We start from the raw sequence: 15,228 nt of genomic DNA on the forward strand, positions 1-15,228 counted from the left end.
GGTCTGTTTCCTGTGTATACGACAAAGACTTTGTGAATATCTCACATGTAGCTTGGCACCCAGAAAGGAGTTCACAAGGAAGGAGTTCCCTTCCCTTTCCTGGAAGGTGAGTGCCCCAGAGGCAGGGAATGCATTTCTGTCTCCAAATCCCTCTTTTCCCATCATTACAATTTCAGAGCTTCTGGGAAGCATGGTCAGTGTCTATCCCTTCAGGGTCTCAGTGATCATGGACCTCAGACCCCAGGCCCCACTCCTGTGGGATAGCACCCTTACCAAGGAGCTTTATGCACTGCAGAGAACAGAATGAGACTCCAACTGCTGTTCCTGTCTCCTGTCTCCTCTCTTCTGAACCCTGACTGAAAGTGGGAGCAGAGGCCTCAGGCTTGGGCCTTGCCTTCCCTCTAGGAACTCCCAGTACAGGGGACTTGGGGGTGGGAATAGTGTTTCAGGTACCACCTAAAGCACAGTGGGGGCACTACGGAGGGGGAAGGGGTTGGAAAGTCCTTAGTAGAAGTGATGTCTCTTCCCATCCCTGTCACTGCAGACTCAGGAGCCATTCTGAGGGATTTGGCAGCCGCTGTGAAACTGCATCTGTCTGCAAAATGATGTCTCTTCAGAAGAAAATGACTTCGAGATGAAGATACTGTGCTTCCCCAGTGCTCTTTCTCCCCATCTGCCACTCATCTGGAATCCCCCAGGGCAGTCACTCCTTTCTAGGTGAGTCTGGAAAAGGGGGACACATCTGCACCCAGAGCAAGCTCTCTGGAAGAGGTCATATTTGATCTGTGTTTCACATGATGGGGGCTAGCACCTCTCCTGCAGAGCTCACGGAATGCACATCACTGAGGGATGGGGCAGGGCAGTGCCAAGATGGGAAAGGCTGTCTGGAAACTGGTAAGCCCCTTCCTTTGGAGGCCCTGAGCCTGGGTCGAGTTCTCAAGCAGGGGAACTGGTACAGGTTGTAGGCACTGTTCCTCTCCTGTTAGACCAGGATCCTGTTATGGGGTCTACCTCCACGTGGGAGTGGTAGTGAAGTGCTGAGAGACTGAGCCCTTTCCTGTCCGTCCCAGCTTTCACATCCCAGTCTCCTCTCAGGTGGTCTCCTCTAACCACTTTTCATGCTCAATTCCATATAAGTGGGCAAACAAAAGACCAAGCTTTCCCCATGGACTGGGATCAAAATGAGCCCAAGTTAGAGGTGTCCACTGGCCCATACCTCCTGTAACTTGCACAGCCCACCATCTCCTGGCTGGAAAACTGGAGGCAGGGCTGAGGCAGATGTCAAATCAAAGCCCCAACCAATCAAAGCTGCTAGAAGGGGGTAGGCTTTCTCATCACTAGGTTACTATCAACTGGAAATCTTTGAAGGGGAAGAAGAGAAGCAAAATGAACCTACTGAGCATTCAGATGAGAAAAGGCAAGAGTGGCAGTGTTCTGGGTTCCTGGGGTAGGCACCAAAGCCTGCCCATTAGCCTTTAAGCCCTCTGTGCAAGCACACTGAAAGAAAAGCCCTTCCGGAGCCAGGCATGATAGGATGCTGGTGGGCTGGCTTAGTTGGGATAGTGCTCTTGCTTCCTCCTCCGTATCCTCCCATCATGGGCGGACTCTGAACACAGTATTAAGGACTACAAAGAGCGGTTCTTAGCCTTTGGAGGGACTAGGATCCCTTTATGAATCTGACACAACGTGGTTTGTCTTCTTGCCAGTATAATAGATGCATGCAAACCCCCATTAAAAACATGTTAACTCCAGTGATGATCTCTGATTTTAGAGCCTTAGTCACCCTCATTTTAAAGACTTTGGGGCCCAGGAGGGGAAAAAAAATCTATCCAATATAAAGTCACCATTAATAATCTATATTTAAAAGTGAACTCACCTTGAAATCATTATGCTGTCAAAGAACAGTCACAAGGAATCACATATTGTATGATCCCACTTATATATGTCCACAATAGACAAACCCTTATAGAGTAAGTGGTAGCCTAGGAGTGGGGGACCAGGGGTGAGGGATGATGCATAACGAGTGTAGAGTTTCTTTCTGGAATGACAAAAATGTTCTAAAACCTTTTGCAGTTATGACTATGCAGCTAGAATATACTGAAAGCCATTGAATTGTATACTTTCGTGAGTGAAACCTGTGTAGTATGTAAAATCTATTATAGTAATGCTGTTTTTTAAAAAGTGAACTTGCTGATTGTAAACGACCTAACTTTAGTCCTCATTCACAGAGGTAGGAAAAACCCTTTAGGGTAGAGAAAAACCAGGGAAGGGCCCCTGAAAGACCCAGCATATGGGTCTGACAGGAAAGCATTCCAAAATGAGATTACATGGGTGTGTGTGTACATGTGTGTGTTAGGGAGCACCGACCCCTGTGCAGTCGAAAATCTGCATGTCACTTTAAAGCCAGTCTTCCATACCATCTGTGGATTTGACACATGGTGTACAGGACAGTAGTGTCAATACATACTTATTGGAAAGAATCTGAGTTTAAGTGGGCCCTCATAGTTCAAACCCACTGTTTAAGGTTCAACCATGTGTCCGTGTGTATCTTAAGGGCAATGATGCATCATGAATGGTTTTAAGCAGGATAGAAACATCCCTTTGAATCACTGAACTGTACATTTAAAACAGGTGAATTTTGTGTGTAAATTATACCTCAGTAAAGCCCTGCCCCCAAACCATACCTCTAGGGGCTCGAAGAGGGTATATAGGAGGGCATAAAGTTGGAGGAGGCTGTGGCAGGAGTTACGTGCCACGGCCTATCTCTTGGGAGATGGCTAAAACTGGCTTGGGGGTGGAGTCGGGGGAGAATTGGGATGTCTTGCCCATGGTTAAGGAGAACCTGGTAGAACTCGTTTCAGAACTCAGAGTTCCCTGGCTTCAGCCCTCGTGTTCCACCAGCACTGCAGCTCTTCACTGACAGGTGATGGAGACCTTCCGAAGAGAAACGCACTTCAGAAACATGTTTCAAAAAAATGTTGCTAAGGGTTTTATTTCTAACAAGAGGAAAATAATAAAATAAAATTAAAATAGGCTTCAGTTGGAACCAAGTTTCTTGTTTTGCCTTTTTTTTCTTTTGAACAAATTAATTACACACCAACAATCTTCTTTTATTACAACATGAACCCAGGAGGAGGAAAGGAGACAGGGCAGGACATGGAGGGAAGGTCAAGGTGGTAATGAGGACAAGCACCAAAAGCTTTCTTCAGATCTCAGGGAGCCCTCCTCAGCTCCCCAACCAAATTTATTTAAAATAATAAACTGTGAGCACAGCTATGTGAAGTTTCCTCCTCCTGGGTGGAAGTCAGGGGAAGGGAGAAGGAGGTGAGGGGAGGGACGGAGGCAGGAGAAGGGGGGAAGGAGGAGGAAGAGTGAGGGGGGAGGTGAGGTTAGTGTAGCATGGCCTGGCCAGGGCCACAACTGGGGAGAGAAGGGAGAGGAGATTCCCCCAGTCTGCATATGCACTGGCTGTCTCTCTGGAATGGTGCTGGCCCAGCCCCAGCCACCCCCTGCCACCTGCCCATCCATCTATCTGCCTCAGGTGTCTAGGAATGCTGGTTAGAGGCTACCAGGGAGGGGGACTCCAGGGGCCAGCCCCCAGGAGCTGAGGTCTGAACAATACCTTGGAGTCAGAATATAAAAGTCAAGGGACTCAGGGGTGGGCTGGGGTGGTCATCCCCCCTACTCGCCCACCTCCCAAGAAGCAGGCTTGATGGTCAGAAAGAGGATCCTTGAGGCCAAGGGGTCTCTGTTGGGGTCTGTGCTAGGCTCAGCCACTGTCACAACTGTTGCTGAGGCGGCTGCTGTGGGCAGGGCACGTGCAGCCGGGGAGTCAAAGTGGGGAAAGGGCCCGAGGAGCCTGAACTGGCCCCTAGTGCAGGCTCCAAGCCATTCTCCTGGGTGCTGGGGCTGTCAGTGGTGGGCAGGGGTGGGGGTGGGCCCTCACCCCCAGTCTCCTCCTCCAGCTCCTCCTCCTCCTGGGCCTCCTCGGCCTCTGGCCCTGAGCTGCGTACCCTCTTTGGCTCTAGCTCCTCTCGGGCTGGGTCATCACCCTCCCCACCCCGATCTGCTTTCCGCCGCCGCCGCCTCTCCAGTGCCCGGCCCCGTGCTCGGCTCCCATGGCGCTCTGCCTTCTCCAGCTGTGATCACAACAGGCAAAAAGAGGTGCAGCGCAAGTGGTCAGGCCTGGGCTCCCTGCCTGCTCCACCTGACCTCCTAGCTCTGCACAGGACCTGTCCTCTCCTCACCTCCAGAAGTGTGCGGATCCGCTCCACATCTGGAGGCTGCCCAGCCTGCAGCAGCTGCCAGATGCTCTGGTTCTCATCCAGGGTCACCTCAAGCAAGTCCCCCTCCAACATGAGCTCCTCTAGGGGGGCCCGGGTTGCCTCAGGCAGCTCCAACACAGGGCCAGTCAACCGTGGCAACAGCGAGGACAGCAGCTCCAGGTCTGGGGGGTTGCAGGGACAGGTTGTGTTAGAGGCTACTCTTGGTTATACCTCTGCCCCCTACCCCAACAGAGCTAAGGACCACAGGGATCACTCTGGTGAAATCCACTAACAGCCTACCCACACTTGGACCTACCTCTCTTACCTGAGCCCTCCCCCGGGGCTACCTTCTCAGGACTGGTCATGCTGTCTCCATTCTCTAGCAACCCCTGCACCTGCCAGAGAGATCAAGAAAAGGTAGTGGTAACTGAAGAACCAGATCCTACTGCTGCCCCCCAACTTCAGACTTGGGACCCTCCACCTCCTGGAGAAGGGCAGACACAGGCTGCCAGCATTGAGCATTACAGGGATCTGGAGAGGAGGCAGAATGGGGCAAGAAGGCCAGGCCAAAGGAGACCAAAAGTCAGAGAGCAGGGGTAGTAGGGCTGGAGCCTAAGGGCAAGGGCTAGGAAACAGGAATTTAAGGGTGAAAGAGCTGGGCTGCACAGCTCACCTTAGGCATATCCTTGCCACTGCCTTCTCTGAGAGGGTCAGAGGCGGGGGCTGAAGGGTAGGTAGGGGGCTCCTCGGGCCTGGGTTCAGCCTGCAGCCGCTGGCGAAGCTCAGCCAGCCGTCCCAACAGAGCAGTCACATCCTCAGAGGCCAGAGCCTGCCTTGCACGGCCTTGCCAGCTGATGGCCCTCTCTGTGAGGCACTGCAGGGCCTCACCCTCAGGCAGCCGCACAGGCAGTCTCTGCAGCGCTACCAGCAGTGCCAAGATGGTCTCCAGGCGTGGGCGCCGTGAGCGCATGCACAGCGGACACAAGAATTTGGTGTCCCACTCCCACCAGGCCAGCAGTGGGGATGGGGTGGGACTGGGCCTTGGGGAACTGAGGAGGCGGGGTACCGACACACATCGCCCATGGAACCAGTCCTGACACAGGTCACACTGCAGAGCTCCCACCCCGGCTGGCACCTGCCCACACACACAGATGGAGGTTGCAGAGGAAGCTGTGGTCGATGATGCCAGTGGACTGGGTTTGGTGGAGTTGGTGCGACGTAGCTGCAGGATTCCCTCCTTCTCTTTCTGTTCCCCCTCCTTGAAGGCCACGATCTGCCGTGCCCAGGACAGGGGAGGAGAGGTCAGCACCCCAACCCTCCTTCTCTGGCACCATGAACACCCCACTCCCAAACCAAGAGAACTGACACACAGGGAGCAAGCGGTCTGCCCATGGTCACCAGGCTCAGACACTATCATTGCCAGACTCTTCTCCCCATCTGGGCCTAAGCTCCTTACCACAGAGCCTGGGTCCCTGAGGTCCTGCGCAGATAGCCCCAGCAGCTCTGTGTCAGATTTGTACAACCCCAGCTCCTTCTCCATCCAACGGCTGCGCTTGGTGCTGTCTGAGCCGGCGTCTGCACACGGGCAGAGCACCTGAGGCAGGCAGGCAGAGAGGGAATGTCTGGGGTTCCCATCCTTCCCATACCCAAAGCCCCCAAACCCACGTTCTCACATGAGCTGTCTCACATCTGGGTCAGAGGCAGGAGAGGCTGTGGGTCAGGTCCCAGGCCTCACCTCCAGCAGAGTGTAGCAAGAATTCTTCTTGAGGAAGGTCTTGGAGGCCTTCTCCCTCCAGGAGTGCGCTGTCAGTACCTGCAGCTCTAGCTGTCTCAGTTCCTCCAACCCCACAGGTAGGTCCCGGCCCACAGCCACCAGACCCTCCAAGTCATCCAGGCAGGGGTAGTGATCACCATTCTGGGACAGGGCAAGAGAAAGCTCAATTCCACTCGCCAACATCTACTGATGCTACTCTGACCCTGGTCCTGAATTGGGAAGATGGACTGGACTCACAGTCTTAAGCCAGAAGAAAACAGACTCATCCTAAGGAAGGTACGCCAACCTGGTTCTCTCCTCCAACTGGTACGTCCACTGGCTCAGCCTCCAGAGAGCCAGGCAGTCCCCAGGACCACCAGCCCAGTTACATGGTTGTGGTTGGCCTCTTTTAGCCTCCCTGCCCCTACCATTCTCATCTTAACCAGCATCCTATCTTCCCTCAGGCCAGCCTCGCAACCCTTCTTCACACTGCTCACCAAGCACGTTTTGCCTCCTCACAATGTGCTATGCCCCCTTCCTTGCTCTAGCCAACCCAACTCAACCCAGAACAACACAGTGTATGACATCTCTCGCATCTGGACTGAAGATCTGAGGTGAAGGGTGGGTGGGGCAACAGGGTCCTCACTTGGATCTCGTCCACATCAGCAATCCAAGCCCGGGCCTTAGCAAGAGCCTCCTTGAGAGCCTGGATGTTGGGCAGGTGAACAGGGATGTTTTCTGCCTCATGAATTATGGCCTCAAGCGTGGCTGGTGGATGCTTCTGCCTAAAGGTAGGGAAAAAAGAGGCCTCAGTTTGGGATGGTCTCCGTGACCAGAAGCCCAGCCTGACTTTTGGGTATAGCAGTATGAGCCCCTGTGGCTGCCACTTGGGCCTACTTGCTTGTATTCTGCCTACAAGCGGCTGTCAGTCTCTGCTTGTTCCAGACTGTACGCACCAAAACTTCTGCCGTATCCCCATGCTGTTTGTCCACCAGTCTGTCCGCCTGCTGGCAGTGCCTACACACACAGTATTAATCTGGGAATTGCAGTTTGTCAGACTGTCCCATGTGTGGGGTCTTTCTACTGACAGGTGTTCATCTGCTTGTTGGTACTTCTCATGAGTGTGTGCACACGTCGCTTGTTGGTACTTCTCATGAGCGTGTGTACACGTCAGCCTGTGTAGCTAGTACTCTATATAGCTCTGCATTTGTCCATCTGTTTCTCCATAAGACTATCTCTGCCTCTACATGTAATACAGAGTTAAACAAAAGAGGGAGGGTAGGCTTAGTCAATCCACCAGTATAGGAGTCTGGTGCCCAAGGCCGCCCATGGGAATCATCTTCAGCTTCTCTGCTAAACTCTGAAGGATGCAGTAGAGCAGGGAGGGGAAGAAGCTGGACCTACCTGGCCTCCAGGCAGAGATGGGCCTTCTCCTCCCAGCGTTCGGCAATGGTCAGTAGCTCCTGCAGTTCGGCTTGGGCCTTGTCCACAGCAGGGCTAGGGGCCACACTGGCACCTGCTACCAACAGTCCCCGCATGACAGCCAGGGTGCCTCTTCGGGCTGAGGGGGCCAGTGTGCGTTTAACCTCATCCAGCCATTGTGCCTGTTCCACCTGCCGCTGGAGCTGCTGGGCTTCAGGTACCTCCACTCCGAGCTGCCGCCCTCTCTCCAGCAGGGACTGCAGGAGCCCTGGACTGGACGGCAATGAGGCCAGAGCCTCACAGGCCTCAGCTTGGTAGGCTTCCACCTGTTCCAGAATACCCTACCAGGACACAAACAAAAAACAAACTCCTCAGCAGAGCCCACACAGAGGTCCCACCACCACATACCTCTGCCCTACTTACCTTCTTACCCTTCAGTATTTGGGAAGAGAACCTAGCATGGTCTAGGCACTCTCCCTTCGCCAGGCCCTAAGCAGTGGTTCCTAATACTCACTGCCCACTACATACCCTAGGACATTTGTTAAAACACAGATCTCTGGGTCCACTCCTTGAGATTCTTAATAGGGATTGGTCAGGAGTCTAAAGGGTTTCCCTAAAGGTAAAGAATCTGCCTGCAATGCAGGAGACCTGGGTTTGATCCCTGGGTTGGGAAGATCCCCTGGAGGAGGGCATGGCAACCGTAACCCAGTCCAGTACTTGACTGGAGAATTCTATGGATAGAGGAGCCTGGCGGGCTACAGTCCATAGGGCTGCACAGGTTGCTTGGCCTTCTCACAATCTCTACACTCACACTGGTGTCCACTGCTCTTTCCATCCTATTTCTGTACCTTCTTGAACTTTACTCAGCTTTCCAGGCCCACAAACACCCTTATTACTTCCTTTCACCTCTTCTACCTTGAAGAGGAAACCTTTCCTTGACTACACATCCTGTATCTGTACCCTTGCCACTTGCGCCTCAAATCCCATTTCTAACAGGCAGTTTGCTAAACCCTTTGCCTCCTACCTCTATTACTCACAGGTGCATCCTGTCCTGGCCTGCTGCTCAGGTCCCCCTCCCTCTCCCCCAAACCCTGAGCAGTACCCCAAGTTCACCCCTCCTCACCTTGACATCCCCAATCTGGTGCATGGCACAAGGCAAGTTGTTCATCTGGTCCAGAAAGGCCCGGAGCTCAGCAAGGGTCATCTGCAGACCAGTCATCCTGTGGGGGCTATAGAGTTTCACATGTAGGGTTTCAAGTCCAACCCAGTCCCCTCCCTTCATCTCTGTACTAAGGCCCAACACCTTTCCTCACACATGCCCACCTTGACCTCTCATACGTCACAGTTCCCTGCAAATGCCCAGGTTAGAGAGAGAGTTTTAAGATACATGCATGTTCATATGATGAGGGGAAAGAATTAGAAGAGAGGAATATAGGATTTATTTGATGGGGAAAGCTTAGAAATTGATGGCAACAGAAGCTGGACAATTATAATCCATATTCTACTGTGAAGTCAGATTAAGTGTATGCTTCTGTGTCCTTTTCTTATTCCTAAACCTCCAACAACTCCTGACCTCAGCCTGTCTGAAATCAGTACCTTCAGGTACTGATAAAAAGACAATCCTAGCTTTCTTCGAACTGAGGTACGCCCCTCCGTTCTAGCTGCCTGGCCTCCTTGCCTCCCCAGTTCCTCCAATGGCAGTGCTTGTCAGCTTCCTGTTGATGTCACCTGCTAATGGTACTCAGAGTTCACCACCACCCCCCACCAAAAGTCCTTTTCCTAAGGTGCTCATTCCTTAGTAGGCTATCTGTGCCCAATGCCTCACGCTGCCATACCCAGCTTCCTGGCCGCTGACCAGCCCCAGAGCCCGGGACACGCAAGCCTCTGCCTCACTCAGGCAGTTCTTTAGTCGCTGCAGCAGCTCACTGTTAGGAAACCTCCGCTCACGGGCCTCTGACTCTAGTGCCCTCAGCTCTTCAAGGCCTGGAGAGAGAATAAGAGCAGCAAGGAGTAGGCAGTATTGAGTAAAGGCAGAGGAAGGGGGTGGAGGGTACAGAAGAAAAGGGAATAGAACTTGCCTGTGGAGTCCCTCCGTCCCCCCATCACTCACTGCGCTTCCGCCCATCCTCCACCTCCAGGGCCACTCGCACTTTGTTGGCCCACGTGTCAAAGGACTCAGCCCGGACCTTCAGCTTATGGAGCATGGCAGGGAGCTCATCCAAGGTGTACCGATACCTATGGGAAGAGGGCAGGAAAGAGCACATCTGGCCCAGTTCTACATCCCCCTCCTCAGCCCACTTCCCCCAGGTAAGCCCCCTGCTCACCTCAAGTATTGCCGGCTACTGGAGCACTTGCAGAGATCATTGATGTGGGAAAGGCAGACAAGCCCATCAGGGCAGTCATAGCAGGCCAGGGCTGACAGAAAGCACGTGGTCTTGCACTTGATGCACTGGCGTTCATCATCCGGGAGCAGCTCGAAAGCTTCTCGCTCAGCTTCGGTGATGCCCTGGGGGTGTTCATTATATAGAAGCAGAACAGGGCTGCAGAAACCCCTAACTCAGCCACCACTGAGCTCCACGTTAAAGACTCAAATCTGTGCTAGGAGCTATGAAGGAGACAAAACTCCACAGATCACACTGCCTCCGTGAAGTCCAGACTCTCAAAGCTGGGTAATCATATGAAGCAAGGTAAGATCAATGTAGGTTGAGAGGAAGAAAAATCAGGTAAGTTTCAGATTAGCAGAAAGGGCCTTAGGGGTGAGAGAAGGTGAGGAAAACGTGGACCAAGGCACCAGAGAGATGGAAATATGTGGAAGTGGCCAAGACAAGTGTCAGGTACTGGGGAATAATGCTAGCTTCCAGGCACTCAGTGCCCACTGTGCTCTAGGCACTGTGCTGGCTGCTTTAGCAGCACACTGCATACACATCTATAACTTAAGAGAAATAAACTATGTGCTTGTATCCAGTGTTTAAAGTTCCAAACCTAAGCCAATGACTTTATCTGTTGATTAGATGAAGAAAAAGCAATCCACTCCAAAACTGGAGGAAAAGCCAGCTATCTTGGAGTAACTGAAAGACAATATAATGCTATACATTATGGGCAACTGGGGATTTTAGAGAGAAATTTTGATTCTAATAGTTTTTGTCTTCTGTACTGACCTAACTTCTGTGTAAGTCCATTGCACATTACAAATCCCACCCTGCCACAAATGTGCTCTGCACATTACAAATCCTGCTCATATGAGTCCATTGCACATTACAAATCTAGCTGTGTTGATATAGAGTAAATTATTTAAATCTCTCTGGGTTTCAGTTTCCCTATTTTGTAAAGTGGAGACTATAGTACTATCCTCATTGGGTTGGGATTAACAAAGGTAAAGTCACTAAGGACATAGAAAAGTATCTTAGCACTCAGACTAGTGGAACCACAAAAGGCCCTCAACAGTCAAAGTAACCCTGAGAAAGAAAAACAAAGCTGGAGGTATCAAGTTTCTTGATTTCAAACTATATTACAAAGCTGTAGTAATCAAAACAGTATGGTAATGACATAAAAATAGACACATAAACCAATGGTAAGCCCCAAAACAAACTCTCATACATAGACTCAACTAATATTTGACAAGGGAGTCAAGAATACTCAGTGGGGAAAAGATAGTCTCTTCAATAAATGGTGCTGGGAAAACTGGATAATCACATGTAGAAAAATGAAACGACCTTTATCTTCTATCACTCATGAAAATTAACTTGAAATAGATTAAAAACTTAAACCTAAGAACCGAAACCATAAAACTCCTAGAAGAAAATATAGGGAAAATGTTCCTGGACATTGGTGTGGGCAATGATTTCTTGTACATGGTATCTTTAAAAAGCACAAGCAACAAAAGCAAAAATAAATAAGTGGAACTATATCAAACTAAAAAGCATCTGCACAGCAAAAGAAATCATCAACAAAATGAAAAGGCAACCCGTGGAATGGGAGAAAATATTTGCAAACTGTCTATCTGATAAACGGTTAACATCCAAAGTATATAAAGGACTCATACAACTCAACAGCAAAACCCCAAACACCCGAATAAGAACTGGGCAGAGGACCTGAAAAGATGTTTTTCCAAAGAAGATATACAAATGGCTAATAGGTACATGAAAAAATGTACATCACTAACCATCAGGAAAATGCAAATCAAAACCAAAATATCCCCTCCCACCTGTCAGAATGGCTTATCATCAAAAAGAAAAGAGATACATGTTGGAGAGAAGGTGGAGACAAGGGAAACTTTGTACACTGTGGTAGGAATGCAAACTGGTTACAGCCACTTTGGAAAACAATATGAAGGTTTCTCAAAAAATTAAAAATAGAATTAACCATATGATCTAGCAATCCCTCTTCCGGGTATACTCCAAAGGAAATGAAACTAGGATCTCAAAAAGGTATCTGAACTTGTTCACTACAGCATTATTCACAATAGCCAAGATACGGAAATAACCTAAGAGTCCATAAATGGATGAATGGATAAAGATGATGTGGTGTATGTATGTGTATATGTACATATACATATAATGGAATATGCATTACTCAGCCATATGGAAGACAGCAATCTTGCCATTTGTGACAACACAGATGGACCTTGAGGGCATTATACTGAGTTAAACAAATCAGACAAAAAAGACAAATATCACAGAGTATCACTTATATATGGAATCTAAAAAAGTCAAACTCCTAAAAACAGAGTAGGAGGAGTTCCCTGGTGGCCTAGTGGTTAGAATTCCAGGTTTTCACTGCCATGCCCTGGGTTCAACCCCTGGTGGGGGGACTGAGATCCTGCAAGCCGGCTTGCAGCATGGCCAAACAAAACAAAAAAGAAACAGAGTAGAATGGTGGTGGCCAACGGCTAGGGAGGTCGGAATATAGGAAGATGCTGGTCAAAGGACACAAACTTCCAGTTAGAAAATAAATAGATTTGGGGAAGTCTAATGTATAACATGACTATAGGAAGGGGAACAATAGGCACTCAACAAATATTTACTGATATTAGCTAATTTTCAGATAAAGACACATATTTCACAGGCCTATCTCAAAGTCTTAGAGAGAGTAACTTGCACAAAGTGAGAATCTGACTACAGCCTATTTTGAATCTGAAGCTAGAGAATGCTGCTCTTAGGGTGAAGCCCCTAGCTATTCTTGGATCATGGACTCCTTAGAGAACTGGATGTAAGCTATGAGCCCTCTTGCTAAAAAAGGACTCAAACATATACACAAACATACATACATACATACACACACACACACACACACACACACACAATCTTTTACAGAATTTGAGCCCTCTTGCTAAAAAAGGACTCAAACACATAGACACACACACATACAATCTTTTACAGAATTTTGAAACTAGGGGTTCCAGAATTCTTCTCCTAGGTAAGGGCCAAATATAGAGAATTCTGAGTGTTAGTATGGGAACATCTACTTTTCCCACCTTACTTTGGCTCCTTCCTGTAGCCTAGCATAGTCCCAAAGTCATCATTTAATAACAGCACTGAACAGAGAGAAAAAATGATGCCTAAAAAAGCCCATCAACTAATACCACAGACTGATAGGCCCCAGACTTCCAACACTTACCAAAGCTGCAATTCTTATAGCCCATACTCATAGGGAAGTTATAAATGAGCTTTAAAATAAGACAATATTAGCCTAAATTTCCTTATTTTAAGAAAAGGGATCCAGCATGGGATTCCTCAATACCAGCATTCTTTTGTCATCCTATGGAGCACTCTCACTAAATCAATTCCCTAACTGAGCAAGTTTGGAGCTTTAAGAAGGCAGCTAAACTACATGAACAGCAGTCCCACTCACCTTCAAACAAAACTGATAAGTTATAAGCAATCTATCTGCCTTCTACTCAGTAACACCCAATCTGAACTGCTAAACCATTTGAATTGCAATAAAATGGCATTTCTTAATATCCCATATTTCAATTATTTTGTTCATATTATTAATAATGGCAGCTGCTACACTGAAAGTGCAGTAATAGATGCTTTGACATAAATCACCTTACTCAAGCTTTACAACCACCTTGCAAGTTAGGTATTTATTCCCATTTTATAGAGTGGGAGGTAACCTGAAAAGGTTGTCCAGCTTACCAGCAAGTGGGGGTTTCGTTATGTAAGTTGGTCTTATTGTGTTATTTAAATAATCATGAATAGCAGCTATACCAGCACCTGCTATGGGTCACTTACTTAACATCTTCAAAGAAAAGAAAGTGAAAGTAAAGTCGCTCAGTCATGTCCGACTCTTTGCGACACCACAGACTATAACCTACCAGGCTCCTCCATCCATGGAATTTTCCAGGCAAGAGTACTAGAGTGGGTTGCCATTTCCTTCTCCAGGGGATCTTCCTGACCCAGGGATCGAACCTGGGTCTCCCTCATTGCAGAAAGACACTTCAACATCTGAGCCATTTGGGAAGCCCACTTAACATCTTAAATCCACTCAACTATCCAAAAAGATAAGCACTATTATAATTCCATTCTTTTTCAGAGGGGGATGCTGATGCTCAGTCAAGTAAATTAACTTGCCAACAGTTATTAGTAAATGGCAAAGAATGGAATGTAGTTTCCAACTTAGATGTGTCTAGTTCTTTTCAGTACTTCCCAAGAATGGTGCCTACTCCTATTTCTTCCACTCCCTATCTCTGCCAGACTAGGGTACCCAATCCTGTGCACTCTCCCCACCACCCACCTTCTCCAACAGGGCCTTTCGTAGACGCCGCTCCTCCTGCACCATGATGAACATCTCCTTATGCACAGCTGCTGCTAGGTTCAGGTCCAGCTTCTCTGGACAAGCAGCCATCTTGCAGATGAGCTCCTCATGGGAGAAGACACAATATCTTCGGAGTCGGCGGTAGTGCTCAATGCACTGGCGCCCAGCTGGCAGCTGTGGTCAGGTTCAAGGTTGAGTATAGCCAAGTCTGGAGGCAATGGTGCCTCAGCTTCCCTCCCACCCTCCTGCTTCTCCTTGCCACCCATCATCACACTCCAGACTCACCCAGTCAGCAGTGCAAAAGTTGACAGCCTCGGCAAAGTTGTAGCCTTGGTTAAAGCCACTGTGGTAAGCACGAGGGAAGGTAATGACGAATTCTCCTGCACACTGGTTTGTGCGGACAACCTGAGGAAGAAAAGCCAAGATCGCTGAGATAAAAGTTTTCCATAGTCTACAGAAACCTCATCTAAGTGCAGAGTCCTCAAAGAGAAGAAGGAAAGTCTCAGGGAACAGTCTGACAACAGATTCCCAGACACTCCAACTCCAACAGAGAGGACCACTGGTCTCCGTTCTCAAGGTTTTGATTTGTGACAACTGGAAATACTGTAAAGTAATCAGCCTCCAATTAAATTAATTTTAAAAAAGAGAATTTGAGTCAAAAGCAGGAAATATACCAAAATATTTCAACTTAATAATTTTTATAAAAATTCAAAATATTACTTTCCATTAAGCTGGCCATTCCTTTCTCAGTAAAAATTTTGTTAGCAGTCATGTAAGCAGTTTCACACCAAGTGGTTCTACAAGATCTGCTATAAAATCAGCAGGCCCTGCCATTTCTCCATTTCCTACAGCCATTGGTTTTCACCTCTTCTGATTATTTTGGCATTCACCTTAACAATTCTAAATATCACGCCTCAAGACTATATTAAAAATAGCCTTCTATTTCTCAATTTGCTTAGTGTTCTATGCATGTATTAGTAATTTAATCCCAACCTTTTTGACAAATGTAAAACTATCACTTTTCACCTTTTG

The 15,228-nt window shown here is 48.6% G+C and overlaps 1 protein-coding gene and 1 long non-coding RNA gene across 29 annotated transcripts in view; one reads left to right on the forward strand and one right to left on the reverse strand.

The window, feature by feature from the left end:
* Nucleotides 1-3,046, forward strand: part of LOC105605459 (uncharacterized) — a 71,429-nt gene extending 68,383 nt beyond the window's left edge. Inside the window, exons 3-4 of one of the 3 annotated variants that reach the window (XR_009598826.1) lie at nt 545-717; nt 2,850-3,046. This is a non-coding gene — a long non-coding RNA (uncharacterized LOC105605459). Of the gene's footprint in view, nt 1-544 lie in introns of all 3 variants that reach the window. The other 2 variants (XR_009598825.1, XR_006058315.2) reach the window with 2 other exon arrangements.
* KDM5C (lysine demethylase 5C) overlaps nt 2,966-15,228 on the reverse strand; it is a 30,918-nt gene continuing 18,655 nt past the window's right edge. For 11 of the 26 annotated variants that reach the window (XM_060407751.1, XM_060407757.1, XM_012106677.4 and 8 more), the window contains 14 exons: nt 14,482-14,601; nt 14,176-14,370; nt 9,765-9,946; nt 9,551-9,675; nt 9,276-9,423; nt 8,564-8,669; nt 7,423-7,781; nt 6,665-6,803; nt 6,001-6,180; nt 5,722-5,859; nt 4,939-5,538; nt 4,591-4,660; nt 4,248-4,447; nt 2,966-4,139 (listed from right to left, as the gene is read on the reverse strand). In XM_060407751.1, coding sequence (XP_060263734.1) covers nt 3,780-4,139; nt 4,248-4,447; nt 4,591-4,660; nt 4,939-5,538; nt 5,722-5,859; nt 6,001-6,180; nt 6,665-6,803; nt 7,423-7,781; nt 8,564-8,669; nt 9,276-9,423; nt 9,551-9,675; nt 9,765-9,946; nt 14,176-14,370; nt 14,482-14,601 — 2,922 coding nt within the window. In that variant the 3' untranslated portion in view covers nt 2,966-3,779. Of the gene's footprint in view, nt 4,140-4,247; nt 4,448-4,581; nt 4,661-4,938; nt 5,539-5,721; nt 5,860-6,000; nt 6,181-6,664; nt 6,804-7,422; nt 7,782-8,563; nt 8,670-9,275; nt 9,424-9,550; nt 9,676-9,764; nt 9,947-14,175; nt 14,371-14,481; nt 14,602-15,228 lie in introns of all 26 variants that reach the window. The other 15 variants (XM_060407750.1, XM_012106676.4, XM_012106674.4 and 12 more) reach the window with 4 other exon arrangements.

This window comes from Ovis aries, chromosome X (genome assembly GCF_016772045.2).
Source record: "Ovis aries strain OAR_USU_Benz2616 breed Rambouillet chromosome X, ARS-UI_Ramb_v3.0, whole genome shotgun sequence".
In the NCBI taxonomy this organism is placed as follows: Eukaryota; Metazoa; Chordata; class Mammalia; order Artiodactyla; family Bovidae; genus Ovis; species Ovis aries.